The sequence below is a fragment of the Phascolarctos cinereus genome, unplaced genomic scaffold (genome assembly GCF_003287225.1).
Source record: "Phascolarctos cinereus isolate Bilbo 61053 unplaced genomic scaffold, phaCin_HiC Scaffold_5;HRSCAF=322, whole genome shotgun sequence".
Classification (NCBI taxonomy): domain Eukaryota; kingdom Metazoa; phylum Chordata; class Mammalia; order Diprotodontia; family Phascolarctidae; genus Phascolarctos; species Phascolarctos cinereus.
The window spans coordinates 29,682,425-29,706,446 of record NW_027555958.1 but is presented as its reverse complement, the minus strand read 5'-3'; the positions used below and the strand labels follow the sequence as shown (position 1 = coordinate 29,706,446).

At 45.2% G+C, this 24,022-nt stretch overlaps 1 protein-coding gene across 1 annotated transcript in view; it reads right to left on the bottom strand.

The window, feature by feature from the left end:
- CCDC92B (coiled-coil domain containing 92B) overlaps positions 1-4,990 on the bottom strand; it is a 29,049-nt gene extending 24,059 nt beyond the window's left edge. Inside the window, exon 1 of the mRNA XM_021007099.2 lies at positions 4,849-4,990. Within this exon, the coding sequence (XP_020862758.2) occupies positions 4,849-4,978 (130 nt within the window). The 5' untranslated portion in view covers positions 4,979-4,990. The remainder of the gene's footprint in view (positions 1-4,848) is intronic.
- Positions 4,991-24,022: the final 19,032 nt, after the last annotated feature.

Here is a 24,022-nt window from a genome sequence, read left to right as displayed (position 1 = left end):
GAGAGAGAGAGAGAAGATACACACACATACATATATGGAGAGAGAGAGAGAGAGAGAGAGAGAGAGAGAGAGAGAGAGAGAGAGAAGAGAGCAGTTATCCTGGGGGAGATGTAGCCATGGTGGTCAGCTCTTGCTTTTTTTTCTTTTTTTCTTTTCTTTTCTTTTCTTTTCTTTTCTTTTCTTTTCTTTTCTTTTCTTTTCTTTTCTTTTCTTTTCTTTTCTTTTCTTTTCTTTTCTTTTCTTTTTTTTTAACCTAGCCTTCCTGAATGACCAGCAGTGAAAGAGGATTTATATTTTGCCAGGACAAACTTTTCTCCGGGAAGAGGAACTCATAGCCTAGAACCCACAGCCGCAGACCTAGTTACCTCTTCTTCCCCCCTAGAACTCCCAGGACCCTACACAGGGCTATGCACATTGTCACTACAGAGGAGCCCAGATCACAGCCTGAAAGAGATGATGAGGACTCAAAAAGAAATGGGGCAGTGGGTAAGTCCAAGTGGAATGGGCTGCTCTGAAAGGTGGCAGCTTCTCCTTCCTTGGAGGACTGCAGGCAGAAACTGGACAAACTGTCAAGAATGTTATGGCAGGAATTTCTTTGGTCAATGGCTCTTACTAGGTTGACACTGGAGTCCCTTCCAACTCCCAAACTGTATGATCTAGCTGCTCTTGTGACCTTGGGCACTCTTCCTCTCTCTAGGCCTCATTTTCCTTCTCTGTAAAATGAGGAGGTTAGACCAGATGGGCTTTGAGCACTCACATTCCATGCTTCTAAAGGCTAGATTCAGAGATTCTTCTCCAGAGGGTCTCTGGACTCTTTTCTGAGGATCTCAGCTAGGTCTGGGGAAGCCCAGTGAAGACTGAATTCGAGCAAAACTCTGTCTGGTGCTGTACATCGTGGTGGCCTCCGTTATTGTCAGCGTGATGCCTCTTATCATGGTATGACGGGTGTCAAAAGTACAATTTTTTTTCACACTGAATTTCTCACTGTCTGATTTCCTTTTGACTCTCCCTCACTTCTTTCTTTCTTTCTTTCTTTTTTTTTTTTTTAGGCAATTGGGGTTAAGTGACTTGCCCAGGGTCACACAGCTAGTGAGTGTCAAGTGTTTGGTCTGAGGCTGGATTTGAACTCAGGTTGTCCTGACTTCAGGGCCGGTGCTCTATCCACTGCGCCACCTAGCTGCCCCCCCTCATTTCTTTCAAGCTGTGGTCCTGGAAGCCCATATTCCTAAATACATGCCTGCTTCAAACAGGGGACCTGGGAGCTCTCGGGAGGAAGGAATAGCTTTGCATAGGGTCTTTTTTTGTAGCCCCTGAAGAGCGAAAGTTCTGGAAGTTCCTACCATAAGATTCATAGGCCCTAGGACAGGAAGGGACCTTAATGGTTTTCCAGTCTAACCCTTTCATTTTATGGAGAAGGAAACTGAGATCCAGAGAGGGATCAAAGACCACGGTAGCAGTAATACTTAGAGTCAGGATTTGAACCCACTGTGCTTTTCATCGTATCCCAAAGATGCAAAAGACCAGATTTGCAGATAAAATAGATGAGTCATCTCTGGCCAATTGTGAGAGAAACATTCAGGGACATTTCAAACTTGAATGAAATTTTAGCAAAAACACAGAAAAAGGACAATTAGTCATACAACCCTCCAATTACCTCTGAACTGGCTAAGTAGGATTGGTCTCTTGACCAATCTTCTCAATAATTTTGAGTGGGTAGATCACTAACTTGGACTGTGATATACTGGGATCAATTAAGGATTTGAATAGGACCTGGGTCTGTGAGTCATCGAAATAGGGAACTCCCACTACCAATGCAAGTGAGTACTTTCTTTGCAATTTACAGTCTTAGAGAATCTTCTGGGGTACTAAGAAGTGAAGTGACTTGACCACAGTTACACAGCCAGGATGGGTCAGAAGTAGGATTTGAACCCAGCTCTTCCTAGCCACAAGGCCAGCTCTCTAGCTACTATGCAATGCTACTTAATTCTATGAAGCAAATATTTACATGAATTTGAAGGGCTTTGAGCCCTGACAAAAAAAGAAAAAAAGCTTATCTGTGAAATGTGATGTCAAGCTTTGCTAAGTCTAGAGACTCTCATTAATCACCAGGTGATGACTTATTAAATTTTTTTTGGCTTTACCTACTAACGAAGATAGGGAAGGCCTGGAGGGTTGGGCTCTGCTTTGATTGGAGGGTGCACCCACACCCATGAATCCTGGAAGTATCATCTCATAACCTTGTGAGGGACTTGGGTTTTCTCCACAGGAGGAAAAGAGGAGACACTAACTCATCCATCTATGTTTAAACTTGCTAATTTAGCAGAATGATGGTAGCTAGAAGTACTGACTCAGGACGTTGGCTGGGAAGGGCCAGAAGGATCCTAGCTTTGAATGAGAAGAGACATCCAGAATTGAATCTAAGTTCCCTGGCTTTCTTTTTTTTCAAGGCAGGATGACAGATGAAGTCTGGGTAGGTCACATCAGTGGTGTTTTAGGAGAACGTTCCCAGGGTCTGCCACTTGATAACTCAGTTCTCTGGACTTGAATCCTGGCTATATTGACCACCTGGTGTGATGTCACACAAATTTAGGAGGATAGAGCAAGAACTACTTTTTGTCCTTACAATGTTTCCTGCTCCTCTCCTCACTGGTTATCAGGAATTTTTTCCACCTAGGGCAAAAAGAGTGTAATAGATTTGGGGGATGGGGTGGGAGTAGAAGTACCAAAGATGATGGTCAGATGAGGACCAAAGGACAAATTACTTACTGGTGCCATCAAGTCTGGAGAAGGGGGTGACTTGCCCCAGAGACAGTCAGGATTTCACCCTGAAGAATGTGGAGGAAAGGAGTACTGTAGAACCCTGAGAGAGGCCCAGAAAGGAAGTGACATCGTGCATGGCTCAGGCAAATGGATGGGGGGGAGGGAATAAGCATTTATTAAGTGCCTACTATGTTCCAGGTACAGTGCTATACACTTCACTAATATTTGATTTACTAATATTTAGTTCTCACAAGAACCTAGCAAGGTAAGTGTGTAAGTCCCCACTTTATAACTGGAGAAAGTGAGGCAAACAGAAGTTAAGTGACTTGCCCGGGTCACGTAGCTAGTAAATTTCTGATATTGGATTTGAACTCAGATCTTTCTGACTCCAGGCTCAGCACTCTGTGCACTGTGGCGCCACCTAGCTGCCTTCATGGAAACACACAAAGCGTGGAGGGGTTGGTAGTGTCTAGACTGCTTAAGGGGATGAAGTGTACTCTACTGCCAGGAATTGTTCCCCCAGGTCCAGAAGGGCACCCCCGGAAGCCTACACTGTGGAATAAACCCCTGTTGCCCTACTCTAGGTTTAGCTTTTCCTTCCTAACTTCCTCCGTTTGCAAGCTGCAAACTTTCTTGTTTCCTAGTTCCCACCCCCCACCCCCCTTTATGTGACATAGAAACATAGAAGCAAATCCCTCCATTTCTTTATTATTCCATTCAGCCCCTCCATACTCAGAAACTCTTGTGTAGACAGATTTCTGGAGGAGCTGTCAATACCCGAGTGTCTCCCAGATTTGCTGGCTCGAAACATCTCCTTCTGAGGTCCCTGAGCAGCTCAAAGTTTCTGCTTCTCTATCTAGGTGTCTTAGACTCTGAAGAGTGTGGGGGTTTAGAGAAGAAGCCAGACCTCTGTTCCTACCCTCTGCCTTTCTGTATTTCTCTGCCTCTCCTTTCCTAGGACTGGAGAGGAAGGGGTCTGTCTAGTGCTGTCCATGCTCTCTGCTTTCACCTCCTGTTCCTGTGCGCCTATCCTCAATCTTCCCATATCTCCTCTCCCCCTTCCTTCCAGCCACCTGCTTCACCTCCCTCTCAATACCTTTCCCTTTCCCTCTCAAATTCCTCTCTATTCCTATTCCTTTCCTCTTCCCTCATACAAATTGTTTTTGCTGTTCCTCATACAAACCACACTCCATTTCCGTTGTGCCTGGAATTCCTTCCTTCCTCATTTCCACCTCTTGGAAGCTCTGGTTTCCTCAGCCCAGAAGCCACCTTCTGCACGAAGCCTTTCCTTATTCCCTTAGCTTCTTATTCCTCCTCTCCCACAAAGTTACCTTGCATGGCAGGTGTTTAATGAAATGCTTACGGCAGTACTTGGAGATGTTTGGTACAGAGCATGATGGACTTGGAGCCAGGAACACCTGGGTTCAAACTTCTGTTACATAATATTTGGGTGACGAGGTCATTAATCTCACTAAGCTTTGAATTTGTCATTGGTAAAGTGAGGGGGTTAGACTTGGTGACTTTTAAGATCCCTTCCACCTCTAAATCTATGCTCTATTATTTGCTTCTCTCTTTTACTTCCCTCTCTACTTCTGTCCCCTCCGTCTCCCTCTCCTATTTTCCCCCTTTCCTCTCTTTTTTCATCCCCTTCTCTTTTAGTTGTCTCCTCCTCTGTTCTCTTTTGTCTTTCTCTTCCTTTTCTCTCTCTTCTCTCCTTCCTTGCTCTTCCCTTCTATCTTCTTCCCTATCTTTCCTCCTTTTTCTCCTTCCTCCTTTTCTCTCTTTTCTTCCTCCCCTTCCTGTCTATGCTCTCCCTTCTTTCCTCTTTTTTCTTCCTCCTCTTTCTTTCTATGCTCTTTCCTTTCTTTTCTTTCTCTTCTTTCTTCCTCTCCTCCTCACCTTTCTTCCTTGTCCTTCCCTCCTATTATCTCCCCTGTCTTCCTCTCCTTTCTCTTTTCTTCCCTTCCCTTTTTCTCTGAACTCTGTGTGTCTGGCTCTGGGGGAGAGTGAGCTCTCTCCCTGCCTCTTGGCGATGAGTGTGTGTTGCAAGGCCTTTGGGGAAGGCAGGTGGGAGGAAGGTGCCCTCACCTGAGCAGTGCTTCTGCAGGCGCAGAATCTCCAGGTGCAGGTCTCGAAGCAGCTCCATCTGCTCCTTCTTCAAGAAGGCAATGTGCCGCTGCACACTCTGGATCTGATGCTCCAGGGACACAGTCTCCATCGCAACCCTGGGCCCAGGCCTGCCTGGGGAGGGAGATAGTGGTAAGACACACATACTCCTTGATCCTATCAGCCTTGGTTCCCGATCCATCCTCCAGCCTCCCATTTCCACACACCTGTGCTGGGCGACTATGGTTTCCAAATTGAAGTTTCATTAACAATGCTCTGGAGACCTGAGCTACCCTTCATTATATTCCCTTCAGGTCCTGAGGTTCCTGATTTCCTCAGCCTTTGTGGAACAGAGAACCTGAGTTTGAATCCTATCTCAGACATTCATTAGTTATGTGACTCTGGGCAAGTCAATTAACCTTTCTCAGCCTTGGTTTCTTTACCTATAAAATGGGGAGAATAATAGCACATAACTCACAAGTTGTTACGAGGATCAAAGCACCTATATAAATGTTATCATCCTTATCATTACATCCCTCCCCTTTCAACAAACTCCAGTGTATCCTATTACCTCTAGAATCAAGTAGAAACTCCTCTGTTTGGCATTTAAAGCCTTTCACAGCCTTGCCCCAGCCTACCTTTCTAGCCTTATTAGGCATTACTTCTCTTCACACACGATAAAATCTAGCTGCCTATGTCTTCTTCCTGTTCCACATGCAGGACTCCTGGGTTTCTGTCTCTGTGCCTTTGGAATGCACTTTCTCCTCTCCCCCTTCCCTGTTTCTTAGAATCCTCAGTTTCCTTAAAACCTCAGCTTGAGACCTTCTATGTGAAGCCCTTCCTCATGCTCTATGCTGCTAGTGTCTCCTGTCTCAAATGATCTTATTTGGAACATATACTGCATGTAGTTATTAATGTCTATGTTGTTGCCCCACCCCCTCCAATAAAATATAAGCTCCATGAGAGTAGGGACCAGTTCATCTTTGTACCACCAGCGCCTAGCACAGTGTTATTGAGCATACAATAAGGGCTTAACAAATATTGATTGAATGGGGTGGGGAAATCCCTGAGTAGCTATAGATGTAAGGACCGGCAAATCCACAGCCCATTTTTCTGCTCTTTTCCAGCCTCCCCCCCCACCCCCTGCCAAAGACTTGTAACTTTAGTTACCTCCCTGTCCTCCAGGGCTCAGTGAGGATCAGGGTGAGGGGCTTTGATTGCCATACTTCATGCATACTGTAGTACCTCTGGGTATATATATATGATCTATACCTTGTCTTTTCTCATACTATTCTCTATGATGAAAATTCCACCTGGCCTTCAATGCTCAGCTCTGGTACTGTTTCCTTCTTTGACTCTTCCCTCTCATCATGGTGTTTTTTTAACTTGGCTCCTTACACTCATCTTCCACTCTTATTGTGTATAAATATTTGTGTGCGTGTCATATGTCTGTACTAGACTGTGAGCACCATGAGGGGGAGTGCCACATCTTCCTTATCTTTGTAGCTTCCCTAGTTTGTGGTATTATTTCCATGAACTTTGGTGGTCATGTACTTCTATGTATATGTGGTGCCCTCCAATGATGCAGATTGCAGCCCATACATGTTAACCCATTCTGTAGGGCTTTTGTCCCCCCATTAATCTTCCAATGGGTGGTAGTAGGGCCACTGAACATACTGGGGGCCTTCCTCTAGTTCTCTTGACATTGCATGCTTGCCGACAGGTCATATGGGCTGCTCAGTGGTTATCCTTGGCTCCTATGCCTTGACTGGCAATCCACTTTTTTGGAGTTTTACATCTCTTGCGCAATTAGTTGTTGGGAATGAACTGTAGCTTCTTCTACTCTGTGCTCTGGTCACTCCCAATTTCAGTTCTTCAGAGGCTAGGCTATTCCATGACTTGCAGCTATATATTTTTTTCTTTTCACCAGATCTGCAATTTTATCTATATATAGAGTTCCTAAGGCAGCTAGCAGTGGATAAAGGGCCAAGCCTGGAGTCAGGATGACTCATCTTTGTGAATTGAAATCCAGCCTCAGACACTTACTAGTTGTGTGACCCTGTGCAAGTCACTTAACCGGTTTGCCTCAGTTTCCTCATCTGTTAAATGAGCTGGAAAAGGAAATGGCAAACCACTCCAGTGTCTTTGCCAAGAAAATCCCAAATGGGGTCGTGAAGAGTTAGACACGCCTGAAACAACTGAACAACAACGAAATAACAAACAGAGCTCCTGCCACCAATGTGGGTGAGACTACTACACCATCTCTGCACCTTCTCTGCAGCTGTTGTTATCCTTATACAAGGTATCAGAATAAGGAGTGGGCCTGTGATTTCAGTGATATGGGGAACTCCCAGATGAGGGAACTCTCTCTACCAAGTCAGGCTGACGCCTCCTCTGAATCTTATTGTCTTAGAAAGAGATTCCTGAGACCCCGAGAGGTTAAGTGAATTTTTTTTTAAAGGTAATTGATGTTGAGTGACTTGCCCAGGGTCACACAGGTAGTGTCAAGTGTTTGTTCTGAGGCTGGATTTGAACTCAGGTCCCCCTGACTTCAGGGCCGGTGCTCTATCCACTGAGCCACCTAGCTGCCCCCAGAGGTTAAGTGAATTGTGAAGGGTCATGTAGACCTGTTTGTGTCAGAAGCAGACCTACACCAAGGTTTTCCTGACTCAGAGATGCACTATGCTATGTATAGTGTTTGGTTAATATACTAGGAGATTAATAAATGCCTTTTTCTTTCATCCATTCATACAAAAAAATGTACTTTTGCTTTAGGCAAAACCTTGGGTCATTAAAAGCACTGGACAGTTTCTCCTTTTGGATGGGCAGTTCAGCCCATCCCAGTCCTCCTGCTCCGTCCTGGGCCCAAGTCATTGCCTGTGCACAGAGTCTATCTGAGATCAGGGGATAAATGGAACAGTTCTGTGGGCTGTCCATCCACATACAGTCCACAAAACTGCACATAAGCCAAACTTAACGAATGGTTGCTAAATTAATTAAATGATTACTCTGTATGCTTTTGTTGTTCATCCTTTGTTTTCAAAGAGCATCAGTGACATCACAGTGTTGTGGTCAGGGTACAGTGTGTTTGGAAGGAGTTTGGAAGCTCTACCACTCCTTCTGAGGTCCCTGAGCAGCTCAAAGTTTCTGCTTCTCTATCTAGGTGTCTTAGACTCTAAAGAGTGCTGGGCTTTAGAGAATTAGCCAGACCTCTGTTCCTACCCTTGGCCTTTCTGTATTTCTTTGCCTCTCCTTTCCTGAGAGTGGAGAGGAAGGGGTCTGTCTAGCTCTGGCACAAGTAGTCCACTAGAACACTGGGGATGGAGGTGGCTCTGGGTTTGAGCAGCTCATGTTTCCTTTGTGCTAATGTGATTTTGCTTTGCTCATGGAAGAAAGCATTTTCTTTGATGAGGAAATGTCATGCTGGGTGGTCCTGTGCCAGCATCTCCAATGTCTCACCATTGATCCTAAAGTTCTTCAGAGAGATCAGTCATGAGGGCTTATGGAAGATCGTGGTGAAATTTGGTTGCCCAGAGAAGTTCATCTGTATTATATGCCAGTTTCATGGTGGCATGATCACAAAGGTTCTCAGTGAAATAGGCCTGTGTATTTGTTCCTGCGCTCTTTATAATGATGTTGTCAGACACTTTCAACAGGGACAAAAACAGCATCAAGGTCAGCTACCTTACTAATGGTAAACTGTAACTTGAAAATGCTACAAGCCAAGACCAAAATGGAGGGAGAGCTGGTGTGTGACTTTTTGTTTTCAATCACTCAGTGCAGCCTCTGAGTCCAAGATGCAACAGAATACGGATTGATTCTTTGCTGCCTGTGTTAATTTTGGCCTGAAAATCAACACCAACAGAGGTCCTCTACCAGCCAGCACAACACCATCGATACATGGATGGAGCCATTGGTCACAGCAAATGGAGAAGTTTTGAATGCTGTGGATAAGTTCACTTACCTTGGCAGTGTACTTTCCAGGGATGAACACACTGATAATGAGGTTGACACACGCATTGCTAGGGCTAGCTCAGTGTTTGGGAGGCTCCAAAGAAAGAGTGGGAGAGAAGAGGTATTAGGTTGCCTACCACACTGAAGGTCTATATGGTCATTGTGCTGACCTCGTTGTTGTATGAAACAGTCATACTACTAGCGCCATGCCAGGAAACTGACCTGTTTCCACTTGAATTGTCTTGGGCAGATTCTGAAGATCTCCTGGCAAGGTAAAGTACTAGACACTGAGATCCTTTCTAGAGCTGAATTGCCAAGCATTCAAACTGTGCTTCACAGAGTGCAACTCAGGTGGGCTAGCCATGTTATTTGAATGCCAAATGTACATTGGCCTAAGAGACTATTTTATGAAGAAATCACACAAGTCAAGCGCTCACACAGTGGTCAGAAAAGTGGTACAAGGACACTCTCAAGGTCTCTCTGAAGAACTTTGGAATTAATTGTGAGGCTTTGTATGCTAGTCTACATGTGAAAGCTGGGCTGTGGGCACTAGGGCCATATGTCAACTAAAAATATAGTCTGCAGTCCTTCTCTTCTACCCTTGTCTCTCCACTGTGACCAGTCTCTGACCAGAGGTGAGGGCAGAGAGAGGGAAGTGGGGGGGGGATTTTTTAACTGATTCAGAGAGCCTCTGGAAGAGCTCAGGAAGAAACTGAGTGTCTGGAGCAGGAAGTGACTAGCCCAATGTCACACAGTTATTAAAGGGGATCATAGCATATGTAATCTGGCCCCCATAGCTTAGAGGCCATCTGGTTCAACTTCCTCATTTTAGAGAGGACAAAACAGATCCAAAGAGGGCATGTGAAGGGCAGCTAGGTGGCACAGTGGATAGAGCACCAGTCCTGGATTCAGGAGGACCTGAGTTCAAATCCAGCCTCAGACACATAACAGCCTCAGACACAGCTAGTAGCTGTGTGACCCTGGGCAGGTCACTTAACCCCATGGCCTAGCCCCCCCAAAAAAATTTTAAAAAAAAGAGGACATGTGGCTTGTATGTTATCTGGTCAGGATACTTAGGATTAGCTCTTGAGTTAGAAGGGACCTCAAAGATCATCTAGTGTGACCTCATTTTACAGATGAAGAAAGTGAGTCCCAGAGACCTGAAGTGATTTGTCTGAGGTCACTGAAGTGTAAGCCTGAGATCTTGCAAGGGAAAGTATGTTTTTGAAAGAAATATGTACGTCAAATTCTGATGTTTCCAGGAGGAAACCTGTGTGGGGACAGCCTCCAAAGAGATTTATCAGAGGCTTTCCAGGTTAATTTGGTCTGTATCATCAGGGACCATGAGGCCCAAATGACATATTGGTTATATTTTAGAGACCCACCTGATATATTTGATTTTGTTTTCAGTCTAGGCTACCAACACTAGCATTGCATATCAGAATAGACTCTCCCCCCAAAACCGTAAGCAAGCAGTTTACATATTATATAAAAATGACATAGCAGAATAGTGGAAGCCTGGTTTTGGAATCAGGAAGATGTGAGTTTGAACCTCTAACGCATACTAACTTCATGACCATGGACAGTTACTTAATTTCTTAGTGACTTGCTCAATTCTCTAAGACTATTCCAAGGAATTGACTATCTGTATCAGTGAAGAAAGTTTCCATACCTGGATTTCCCTACAAAGGAGAGTAATATATATATGTGTGTGTGTGTGTGTGTGTGTGTGTGTGTGTGTGTGTGTGTGTGTGTGTGTGTGTGTGTATGCATATATGTACACACACATATATGCATATATTTTAAGAAAACAACTATAATGTTTTTTTTCTCATTTGCTGTGTGTTCCCTTGATGTGGAATCCAAGGACTTTGGCTCAGTTCCTAGATCTTAATGCTTATTTGTCTGTGTCACTTTGGGTGTTACTTCTTGCTTCTGGGCCTCTGTTTCCCCATGGGTTAAATGAGGACATTTGACTAGATGATTTCTGTCTCCCTGCCAGCTCTCAGTCCCTTGATCCTCTGACCCCTTCTGGCTCCTCTTTCATCTAGGTACTTAGCAGATCTTATTGTTTATCATACACTAGATAGATTTTCTCCAGGGCAACAGCGACTGTATAGGTGGGTGGGTGTTTAAGCCAGCATGAGCAGAGGAATGTTTATAGTATCACGGAGTAGGAGCTAGAAGGTTTCTCAGAGCTCAGTCCAATCTCACCATTTTATAGATGAGAGAATTGAGGCCTAGAGATGTTAGGTGACTTGTCCAAAGTCACATGGCTAGAGTGGTGTCAGAGGAAGGATTTGAACCCTAGTACCCCATGGGGTCCTGAGAGAAGATATTTGAGCATGTACTCCTGAAGCACCACCTAAGGGGAAGACCCAATGGTTTGATTCTCTACCCCTTGAGCCTTGATTTTCCCTCTCCCCAAATGAGACAGGCACCATCACGAATTTCTGCTTAAGGGAATACAGGCATGTTGCCATGGGTGCTACTGTCCTTTCCTCCCCCTCCCCCACCATGATAACCTGGCTACTCCCTGAACTTGGACAAAAATGAGACTTTAAAGCACATCCTTGCATTCAAGCCCTTTCTAAGGATGTCAGGTGGGAAGGGAGTGGAGGGAGATGTTTTGTTCTGAGGGTTTTTTGGGGGGTAGGGATCGTAAATGAGGAATGAGAAATTGGAGGATTCTGGGTGAGAGAAGAGCCAGATGAGGTCTCAAGGAAAATTATAGATTTAGGATGGGAAGGAGCATACATTATCATTTCTTTTGGTCACATCTATGTTTATGTCTTTGTAGGGAATTCTTGATATTAGAAACTCCTGCCACTGATGCACATAAATTACAGGATTTCTATTTAGAAGAGACCTTAGAGTCAACACCTACCTCCCTGAAATCTCTGCTTACGGTTCCAAATTCTGTCCTCTGGAACAAAACAGAGCAAGGCTGCTCAATCAGTCATGAAACATGTCTTAAATTCTTATGATGTGCTACACATTGGTGATATAAAGAAAAGGCAACAACCATCCTTTGAACACTTGAAAGCCACCATCATGTTCCTGTGAAAGCTCTGAAGTCAAAGGACCTGAGTTCAAATCCTATCTCTCACACTACCTGTGTGACCTTGGACAAGTTACTTAGCCTCTCTGGGCCTCATTTTTCTCATCTGTAAATACAGGGGGTTGGACTAGAGGATTCTGGAGTTCTTCTCCAACTCTAAACCTATGGTCCGGTGACTTGAGTCCAAATCCCAACTCTGATACCACCTGTGTGTCCTTGGGCACTTAACCTTGCTGAGTCTGTTTCCTCCTCTGGAAACCCTGTAGCCATTGTGGTTCCTTCTAGATTTATGTCTCTCTTAAGTTTTCTCTTCTTCAAGTAAATCATCCACAGTTTTTTCATTCATTTTTTGGAATAACATGTAGTCAACTGGCTTCGATTACCAGGCATGTGCCTGGAAGGCTATTTGTTAATTGAGTCTTTGTAAAGTGTATCCTAACACAGGAGGAGTTATTTATAGGAATCTCATAGTGAATCCTTTTTAACAGCCAAGAATCCTTCTGTCCCCTCTCCCAACTGACTTTTTCTTTAGATCCAGATTTCAATATATTAGGTCAACCCTCTATCTCTAGCTATACATGTCTATATCTATACCTACAGTTATCCCTTCCACATCTCGATTTTTCCCATCTCAGTTCTGACATATCGAGAGTGGGCATAAGAAATTAAATGCGGAATTTTGGGGGAGTTTTGTGGAAGACAGAGAAAAAGTTTAGAAACTCAGAAATGAATAAAATATATGTATAGTATTCAATAATATCAACATATTTTATCTTTTAATATCACAATAATTCAGACTTCGTCTCTGGTATGAAGGGAAAGCCAAAAAAATTTATGCAGATTTTTCTGGATTGAGGGGATGCTATGCGCCTAACCCCCACAATGTGGAAGGAATAACTGTATACATAAATATATCCATATCTATCTATGTAAATAGATAGCTGGCCCTAAATATTGGAATGCCCTTGCAAAATCCCCATTTGTAGTTTGTACCAGCTCTTCACACCCTACCTGCCCCCATTGCAACCTTATCTCCTGAGCTGTCTCTCCTCTCTAGCCAGGCCTCTTCCCTGTTCCCTATAATAAGGGAGCTTATCCCTTTAACTCTCCCAGCCCTCTCTGAGGTCCCATAGTTGACAATGCTAGGCCTATGGTGCAAGTGGAGAGAGAAGAAAGTAGAAAGAAGGAAAAAGAATTTGGGAATTGTAGTGATCGCCTTCAAAACTTGCAGTCAGGGGACTCTGCTTGGAATCTTGGCTCGATGCTAACTAGCTGGGTGATTTTAAATAGGCCCTACCCCTTCTCTGGGCCTCAGTTTTCTCTTTCGTGTGATGAGGAGGCTGCATTAGATTCTCTCTTCCTGTTCTAGTAGAGTAAGGTGGATCCAAGGATAAAGAGTCACCAACCAAGGAACCTCAGGAGCCCATTCCCAGCACCCCTGACACTGCCTTCCTTGGTACTATGTTTCTGTAGCTTTTCCCTCTAATTCTGTCTTGAGGCTGTTCCATTTTCCCCACCTGGTACAGGCCCCTTGTCCTCATTACTATGTCATACCTTGAATTGTCCTTTATCAAGAAGATAAAGGTGCCCTTCCTGCTCACCTTCCTCCCAATTAGACTGTAAATTCTTGAGGGCAGAGGCTGAGGCTTCTCTTCTTTGAATCCACCCACAGGAGAGCTGAGCAGAGTAATCACTAAACACATGCTGTCGCAGATCCGTACTGAATAAGCAAATCCTGGCTTTTAGGATTCATTTCAAGCCCAGTAAGGCTTCCATGAACAACAGTACACCAGGTAGCACGCACTGAGTGTGTTCATGGTTTGTAATGTCAATGTGTGTCTTCTCTGTGACTTGGCTAAGTGTATGTTTTGCTAGATGACTGTAGGTGTTTGTCTGAGTGTGTGTGTATGTGTGTGTGTGTGTGTAAAATGTGTATGTGTGTATGTGTAGTTCCCTGATAGAATATAAACTCCTTGAAGACAAGGACTCTTTCATTTTTGTCTTCGTACCTGTTCCTACTACACAGTGGCTGTTTAATAAATGCTTATTGCTAGATTAATTGATGTATCTTGTTGAGTCATTTCAATCATGTCTGACTCTTCATGGCCCTATTTTGGGGTTTTCTTGGCAAAGATCCTGGAGTGGTTGGTCATTTCCTTCTCCAGCTCATTTACAGATGAGGAAACTAAGGCAAACAGGGTAAAGTGACTTGCCCAGGGTCACACAGCTAGTAAGTGTCTGAGACCAGATTTGAACTCAGGAAAATGAGTCTTCCTGATTTCAAGCCCAGTGCTTTATCTGCTTTGCCATCTAGCTGCCCTGATATATCTTGGGACACACACACACACACACAGAAGTGTGTGTGTAAATTAAGCAGCAAGCATTTATTAAATGTCAGGTGTTGTGCTAGGCACTGGGGATATAAAAGCAAAAAATCAAGCAATAGCTGGTCTTCAGTAGTTTATATCCTATGGGGGGAGATACCATGAACACCAAGACACACACACACCACACACACACACACACACACACACACACACACACACACACATATGCAAAGTAAAATTTTCTTTTGGGAGAAGGTGCTAATAGCTGAGAGGGGGTTTCAAGCATGGTTTTGAGTTGAATTTTACTTTTTTCTTTTTTTTAGGCAATTGGGGTTAAGTGACTTGCCCAGGGTCACACAGCTAGTAAGTGTCAAGTGTTTGGTCTGAGGCTGGATTTGAACTCAGGTCCTCCTGACTTCAGGGCCAGTGCTCTATCCACTGCACCACCTAGCTGACCCTTAAGTTGAATTTTAAAAAATATTGGGGGAGTCTAGCAGGTAGAAGTGAGGAGAGAGCCTATTCCAAGGATGGGGGATGGGAAATGGCAGATGGAATGCCATGTGGGAGAAGAGCCAGAATGCTAGTTTGACTGGACTATGGAGTGCATGGAGAGGAGTGGTGTGTAATAAGGCTAGAAAGGTAAGTTGGGACTAGGTCTTTTTTTTGTGTGTGTGAGGCAATTGGGGTTAAGTGACTTGCCCAGGGTCACACAGCTAGTGACTGTTATGTGTCTGAGGTGGGATTTGAACTCAGCTCCTCCTGAATCCAGCACTGGTGCTCTATCCACTGTACCACCTATTTGTCTCTGTGACTAGGTTTTGAAGTGCCTTAAATGCCAGTCAGAGGATCTTGAATCTGATTCTAGAGATCATAGGGAGCCACCGAAGTTTATTGATTAGGGGAGCAACTTGGTCAGTCCTGTGCTTCAGGAACATCCCTTTGGTGGCTGTGGGGAGAATGGATCAGAGTGGGCAGACATGAGGTAGGTGGACCAATTAAGAGCTTAGTAGTAGTCCAGGTAAAAGGTAATGAGGGTCTGCACAGAGGTGGGGGGAGGGGATGGATTCAAGAGCTGCTGTGGAGATAAAATCCACCCGACTTGGCAAATGAATGTTTAAGGTCAGGGGAGGGAGAATGAGGAGTGTAGAAAGACTATGTACTTGAGAGTATGTGTCTGTGTGCCTTTGGGTCTGCGTCAGCATGTTTGCAGGTGTGGTGTAGCTTTCTCCTCGTAGGTGTAGTTGTATGCAAGTGTGGGGTGTGTGTGTGTGTGTGTGCTCAGTGGTGTATGTGCCCCGACTTGTAAGTGTATGATAGGTATGGTGGGTGGGGGTAGGGGTGCCAGGAGGTGTAATGTTTTTGAAGTTTGTGTACCTATAGATGTATGTACTCACAAATGTGGTATGCCGTAGGGGTGTTAGTTAACTCGCATTTATAAAGTCCCTACTATGTGCCAGGCACTGTGCCAAGTACTGAGGATACAAAGAAAGGCAAAAGACAGTCCCTTCTCCCAAGGACCTCAGTCTAATGAGGAGGACAACACGCAGACAATTATGTACAAATAAGGTATAAGTAGGATAAATAAGAGAAAATCACAGAATAATGGTACTAGCATTAAGGAGGATTGGGAAAAATGGAGAAAAGCTTCTTGCTGAAGGTGGGAACTGTAGGTGTTTACCTGTGGGTATGTGTGTGTGTATGAATGTGCCCTTGCTATATATAGCCTAGGAGACAAAATACCCACTCCCAGCTCCTGGAATGCTGGTGTGCCTAATCAAAGCCTTTCCCATCTAGCCCCTCAGAACTAACCCACTTGCTACTAGGTCCTGAACAGCCCAGATGTCTGGGCAGCCTCCACAGCAGGACCTGAACCTGTTCCAGACAAGCCACAGTAGCTGTTCCTCTCCTCTCAGGGAGGAGATATGGGTCACAAATGATCCTGGCATACATTCTAATGTTCCATGAGGAGGGGGGAAGGAATGGTAAAGGGGACAAACTGAGTGTCCATATGCATCTAGCTCAGGAAATCCTAATTCACTCTAAGAGCCCAGACCAGGGAGGTGCCAAGATATCAGATTAGAAATTCAGTCTTGGGTACTGCCTCTCAGTTTCAGTGCTTCATGCCCTCGGGTGGCAGGAAATTAAGGTTGTGAAGCATCTGTTCTGTGTGCTACTGGGTCCTTCTCCCACCCCGCCCCCTGGGTTCCTAGGTTTCTCTCTTTCTGCTCTTTTCTCTCCCTCACATCTCAAGTCCAGAAGTCACCTGACTCTGTCTACTAGGGAACTGCTGGCACAGCCCTGCCCTCCTGACCTCTGCAAACAAGATCATCCTTATCTCAGCTTCCAGTCCAAGTCTCTCTCCTACTGAACAGACTCCTTTTGTAAGCTGACTTTGGGAAGGGGAAGCTACGTTTTCTGAGCAGATACCCCCTAAGAGCAAAGACACAGCAAGAACACAAGTGCATCTGAATAATAGATATTCTGAACTGGAAGAGGGTTCAAGACATGGTTACAGCCTTCAAACAGACTTGGGTGTTATAATCCCCATTTTACGGAAGCAACCAAAGAGCATCACCTGCCCAAGGTCATACAGCTAGGAAGCAGAGAACAGGGGTGCCAAGTATCCCCTTTCTTATTTTTATACTCCTACAAAGGTGGAAGCCCCTCAGTCTCTCCTGTATTATACTCCTGGTATAATCTGTTTACTCTTCTTTGGAAGGTTTTAAAGTCTGGATTCCCCTGACTCTGTTCCTTCTCACCCCCCTGGTCTCTATGCTGATCAGAGAAAGAAAAGGGTTGGAAATGGGAATGTGTCAATCACATGTTGGAGCAGGAGACTGGAGGACAAGAGCTCCTAGAACCTTTTTCAGGACCCTCATAGTGACATCTATTACCAGAGATACTCCTGTGTGGGGAAGGTACCAAAAGACTCATAACATTTCTTGCCTCCTCATTTTACAGTGGGGGAAACTAAGGCCCAGACAAGGGACACACACTAGGTTTGGCTTCAGAGTATCTTCGTTAAATTCTGGCTCTGCTGACTACAACTTGGGTGATCTTTGGAGAGTCCAGCACATAGCCTTTTGTCATGGACATAGTAGGTACTTAATATGTGTTTGTGAAATTGAATTGAATTAGCCCTTTTGGGCCCCCGTTTTGTCATCCGCATAATGAAGGGATTAGACGATGTGATTTCTGAAGTCCCTTCCAGCTCAAATTTGACCACTTTATGATGCTCCTATGATTTGCCCAAGGTCACGAAAGTGAATGGAACACAAGTCTCCTGAGGCCCATTCAGGTGCTTTTCTCACTACACTCTGCTGACACTACCCTCTGAGATACCCTAGGTTATGTGGTGCAGAATAAAACCCCTGAAGAGGAGTTAGGAAACTTGCATTCTAGCACCTAATTTATTGGACAAGCTTAGGCAACTCTCTGTGTCATCAGATGAGAAATACTGTCTGATGGACCCATCTCATGGGCATCTGTGGGATTGAGGCATAGTTAACATGAAGGCATGTTGAAAAATTCAAAGGGTGGTATAGATATAAAATGGTGTAATTGTCATTGTCATTGCTGTGGTTGACTGCTGGAGGCAAAAATTTGGTTTGGAGGCTTGGAATATAAAGTGATCCTCCTTTGCCTTGGCCATAGATATAGCCATGATGAAGAAATTTGGGAAAAGGCAGAGATCAATGTAAAGTCCTACCTTGGGTTTAAACATTCAATGGCACAAGTACAAGTTGGGGAAATGTGGCTAGGCAGTAGTTTCTCTGAAAACATCCATGGATTTTAGTGAACAGCATTAATAGTGTATGTAGGCAGCCAAAAAAGAAAAAGGGGGGGGGGAGAAAACAAACTAATACCATTTTAGGAGCAGAATATACAGGACCAGAAGGATGATTATACCTCAGTTACTTGGGCCCGATTGATTACTTCTCAGATATTGTGTGTGTAGGTACCATATTCTAGGAAGGAGACTTATAAGCTAGGGAACTTCCAGAATGGGCTGATAGGACTGGAGACTACGCCATACAAAGATTCATACAGATGCATAGTCTGGAGAAGGGAAAAAAAAAGCACCTTATGGGGCGTATGACTGCTGGCTCCAAATGTTTTCCATTATACAGGAGAGGGATTGGAATTGTTCTGTGTGTCTCCCCAGAGGCCAGAACTAGGAATAATGGAGAGAAGTTACAGAGGGGTAGATTTCGGTTTGTCCTCAGGAAAAGCTTGGTAAAACTTGAAGCCGTTCCAAAGTGCAGGATACTGCTTTGGGAGGTAATGAATTTCCCCATAAGTGGAAATCTTGAAGCAGAAGCTGGAAAACCAGGTTCACTTGTAAAAGGGGATTTCTGCCCAGGTACAGGAGGGCTAGATGACCTCCCAATTCTGAGATTGTTATTCTATGGTAGGGGAAGGGATACTGTGGTTTCCAGGCTGACTCCAGCTGTTCATTGTAGCCTTACTGGGCTACCTCATTCCCCTTCTGCCAGCTTTCTCTCCCTAGGGTAATCTGCCACAATCTGGTGGGGAATGGATGGGGGTGAGAAGGGGAAAGCTCTGAGAACTGATAGCAAGAGCTGATCTCCCAAACCCCTATCTCCAGTGGGATTTTGTAACCCTGTGAACGATCCTGCCTGGAAGAAATGAGACTGATTTTAAAAGAATCAGGCACTGAGCAAGGCAGGTAAATTTTCTGTGAATTTTTCTGCAAGGCGATAGACCAGCAAATCCCTCTATCACCCAAATACCCTCACCTGGAAGGAAGTCTTTCTTCATCCAAATGTATTCACTTCCTTCCCTTTTCCTCAAGTCTATGTCCCTCAGATCTACGTATCTCTCCCTCTCCCTTTGCCCTCCTCCACGAAAGACTTCCTTACGAAACTCAAGCCCGGAGCTGCAAAGTGGGGAGGTGGGCTCAAGAGGTGCGGAGGGGCTGGAATAGAGATTGTTACCCCCACAAGACTCTAAATTCCTTGAAGCACGGACTGTTTTATTCATCTGTGTATGCCCAGCACCTAGCCCAGTGCCTTGTACGTTGTAGATACTTCGTGGCTATTCGTTTAATTGAATCCTGGGGGAGTGGGGGAATCCCTCGACAATCATTTATCCTGATCCGTTCTGATTTTGCTGGGAATATGAACACCCAGGGGAAGGGGCGCAGAGGAGGAAGGCAGGGGGTGGGGGAGGGATAATGGAAGGACGAAGAATAAAGAGAGAAGAAGGGAGGGGGAAGGGAGGAGGGGAAGGAGAGGAAGGTAGAGGGGGAAGTATGTGAAAGGGGGAGAGAAGTCTTGGTCTGGGCACCCGTGGACTCCCTCACCCACCTCCACCTTGGTTCATGCGAAGGACCGCTGAGCAGAAGGGACCAGGGGCCAGGGGCCAGGCCGTGGAGGACAACTTCTGCAGGCAGCGGACCTGAGTCGCGCTCCCTCCTTAGTGTTCGGGCCCCTCCAAGCCCCGGCTCCAACCTTCCCAGGAGGCAGGCGCAGTGTCTGGCTCTGTTCCCCTTCACCTCGCCAGCCCACCTCCACCCTGCCCCGCCTCCGCTCCGCTCCCCACTCCTCCCGTCCTCACCTTCGCGACCCGAGGGGAGCGGCGGGTCCGGCCGGCCAAGGAAAACCGCGGCTGGGGCTAGGGAGGCTGGGGTGGGGGGCGCCTCTCCTCCAACCCGCTTAGATGCTCCTCCGCCTGTGTGGCGCCGGCTCTGGCTGCGGCTCCATCAGCTGCGCGGGCGGGAGGTGCCGGGGCTGGCCGGCTCCAGTCTCTGGGGGGCTCGGAGGCGGGGGGGCTGGGGGAGAAAAAGGGGTGCTCCGGAGCGTCGAGGGGGGGCTTCGGGGCGGGATCAAGGCGTAAACACCGAGCAACGTGACCGGAACTGGCGAGAGATCGGAGGGAGGGCAGAAGAGAAGGAGGAGGAGGAAGAGGAGGAGGAGGGGTGCTAGGGATAGACGAAGAAGAGGAGGGGGAGGGGACCGGGACCTGGGATAGACCGGGAGAGGGCGGGGAGGAGACTGGGGGTGGAAAGGGGGCTGATGCTGACTGCGCCCGAGCCTGGTGCGGGGTACAAGGTTAAGGGAAGAGATGAGGGGCTGGGGGAGGTGCAACAAGGCGAATTGAAGGAGTTACAGCCACTGGGGAACAGAGAGGCAGAAAAGAGAGCCTGGTGGGCGATGGGTGTAGGAGGCCTCGGAGAGAGATGTGGGAAGAGTGGGGGCTGGGAGGGGGAAGCTAGAGAGGACTTCTTTAGGTCATGGACGTAGTAAAGGGAAGGGGATGGGCGGGGGGCGGGAGGAGGAGTCCTAGCTTCGGGACCTGCGTGAGAGCCAAGTACCCAACTGCGCCGGTGGCTTTCGGCACCACGGACAGCTCCCCAGAGCGCTAGCTCCCCCTCTCCACATCCTGTCCCCAACCTTGCTTCTAGGCCCAGTCCCCGCCCTTGGAGTTCTCTAGAGGGGAGGGAGAAGTTCCAGAAGTGAAGTCCGGCTTACAGGCAATGGGCAGAGTTGATTTAAAAACATTAATTTAATAAATATTTCATGAGCTTCCATCGCGAATCAGTCTGTGGCTAAAGCACTGTGGGGCACACAGTCCTGCCTGGGTGTTATTCAGTTCAATACAACATAGGATTGATTCAATTAGACAAACGCTCATCAATTACCTACTAGGGTGTGAGGCAAGTATTGTGCCTCAAATGTTCTATGGATTCAAAGACAAAAATTAAAGTCTCTATTCTCAAGCAGGTTGCATTCCACGTAGCTTTAGGACACTGAAACAGATAAGTAAATAATACACCATAATTTGAGGAGGAAGAGAAAGAAGTCACTCCTCCAGATGGAAAGACCCAAGGTCTGGTTCCTCTTCAGCACTCTTCTAGGCCAGCTCCTAGAGGAATCTCGCTCTCTGGTTTCTCCTCCCTACCTTGACAATGATCAAGTCCCATTTAGAATAGACAGCACTTTGGCAGCCCCTGGGAATGATACATCTTTAGGGGCAGGAAGAGTCACAGAAGGAACTGTTACCAGCTAAGGGAACCCTCTGAAAAAATGGTGGATTTTCTTTGATGCTCCCCCCCATCCTGTCCTCCCTCTTTGAGTGGTTCTTTATCCCTCCTCATCCTGATAACTCTCCCTATGGGTATTTATTTTTAATGGGAGACTTTGGAAAATATAAACCTTCAAGACTCAAAAGAATGGAGCACTGACGGTGGAATGACAGGTGGTGGATTGACCACCACTCTGAACACGAGGCCCTGAACAGAGCCCCCTAAAATTACTGCACTGAAGTTATGGCCTTCTTCACCTACAGGTAAGAGCAATCCCGACCAATGGAAGAAGGACAGAGAAATCCTCCTTTGGAGAAGTCCACAGAGGACATATGCGTCTCTAATGAGACTAATCTGCCCCCATCTAGATGGCTCCAAAGCAGGATATCTGTGTTGATTGTCATACACCAATATGCTTCTGAGTTTTTCCATCAAGACTTGAATTTGGACTAGTGTCTCCAGCAATGGAAATAGGTCCCTCTGAGATACCCAGGCTCTCTTATCCAGTCCTCTTTATGGGCAACAGGATATATTTCTATGAAAGAAGATGGGTGAGTAATTGTAGGAGGTGAAGTTTGTGATCATGGGATCACTGAACCAGGTTCTTTTCTAAAACTTGTCTCCAGGAAAATGGAACTCACGACCTTGGTTTCATTAGAGGCATATTATAAACAAACAGCAGACAATGTTAGAGCTGGGAGGGGCCTTAGATGTCGTTTAGACCAAGCCTCCATTGTATGAAGGAGGAAACTAACGTCCAGACAGATGAAATTACCTGGATAAGATGATGAAGGTAATCAGTGACAAAGTATGGACTAGGACTAGGCCTCCTAAGTCACCATCTAGTATTTTTTTGTGTGTGCAGCTGGAAATGAAGTGAGTGACCTTCAATTTCTGCAAGAGGATTTGTGTATTTGGGTACAGGGAGTATGTCTGAAGGGTATGGGAGAATGGAAGCTAGGTGATGGTTGATGCGGAAGAAGTGTTAATGGTCAGTTTATAAGCCAGCTCACCTCTTTGACTTTGGATTAGAAACTTTGACCTTACTGATTGAATTCAACAGACATTAAGTGCTTACTCTGCTCCTTCACCACGAACTACAAAGCAGAAAAGTTGTGGCCCCTGACCTCAAGAAAGTTATAGTCTAATCATGACTGGCAAATACTTTTAGTGAGCACACCTTTTTCTTTTTCATGCACTCCTTAATATATAATGACCAGAGAGTCATCAAACAAGGTTATTTCTTGTGAAATCTTTCAAAGAATCTTAACCCCCTCCCCCCCAAAAAACCACACCAAAACAAACCAACAACAACAAACAAAAATAGGGCAGCTAGGTGGTGCAGTGGATAGCACACTGGCCCTGGATTCAGGAGGACCTGAGTTCAAATTCGGCCTCAGACACATAACACTAGCTGTGTGACCCTGGGCAAGTCACTTAACCCCATTGCCTAACAAAAATGCAGAATCTTGAATAATTTTGACCCACGGAGGGGAGAAACCTTGTTGGAAGGGAGTCTTTAAGGGGTGTTTTGCTCTACCAGATCAAGTGCTTTTCTAATAATCAACAAACAATAAATATAGTGGGATATTATATCCCCCACAAACCAAGGTCGTGAGTTCCATTTTCCTGGAGACAAGTGAGAGTAAAGGTGTGGTTTATTGTGCAATATTACTTGAGAAAGACTGCTTGTTCAATACTAAAAATTCGTTGAGGATGGCTTTGATGCGGGTAGAGATGATTCCAATAAAAACAGGACATAGATGGGGAAAGTAGGCATATAGCAGATGGCTCTTGGTCTCTTGGTCTCCTTTTTCAGAATTATTATAAAGCTGTGAGATTTTCCTGCACCCCTTAGCTATCTTTCCCTCCTTTAGATATCTTGTGAATTCACCCTCAATTCCCTTATAATTGTGTTGTCCCAGGCATGGATCTCCTCAAAGTACACCTCATTTGATCCAGTAACTTTCCCCATTGTTGTTCTCTTTAGGGCTATTTCTACTTCCTCTCTAAGCACATTTGGAAGTATGATGTTAGAATCCAAATCAGAGTTCACTATGCTTGATGGTGAAAGAGTTTGTTATCAAGATCTTTGCAGATCTTTCCATTTTTCTTTGCTTGTTGCCCTTTCATTTTCATCCTTAAGTACCTTTGGGATAACTTTGTTTAGTTGAAACTACTACCAAGCTTTCTTTAGAGTGTTTATTTTTTACTTTGCTGCTTACTGTTTTATTCAGAATCTCCCACCTATTCTTCTCAATAATGTTTTATGAACAAGTTTATATTATTTTATGAACAAATTTATATCCTAATCTAGTGCTGTCTTTGGCTGCCACATACTTCATCTTTGCAAGTAAGTGTGACATGATAACTTATTTATATCATTTAAGCTTCTGTATAAAATTATTAGGGTCTGTGTCTGTGTTGTTTCTTCCATCCATTGCCAAATAGCCACTTTGAATAGGTCAGGATTGATTGAGTTGTTTCACGTGCATGAATTCTCTTTTTCATTCTTCTAGCTTGATATTCATCTTTGCTCTAAACAAGTTGATGATCTGACTACACACAGACAATTGATTCAAGACTGACTCCTACATAAATAACTAGTCATTTCCTGTCTATTAAAATACAATCAATTTCATTTTGATGGGCTATTTGCCAAGTACTGTACTTACTGATCCTTTTTTCAAAGAATATATTCATCATATAGTGGCATAAGATTTTTGTGTGGCCAACTGGACTTTGGTTTCTCATTTCTTATCCCTT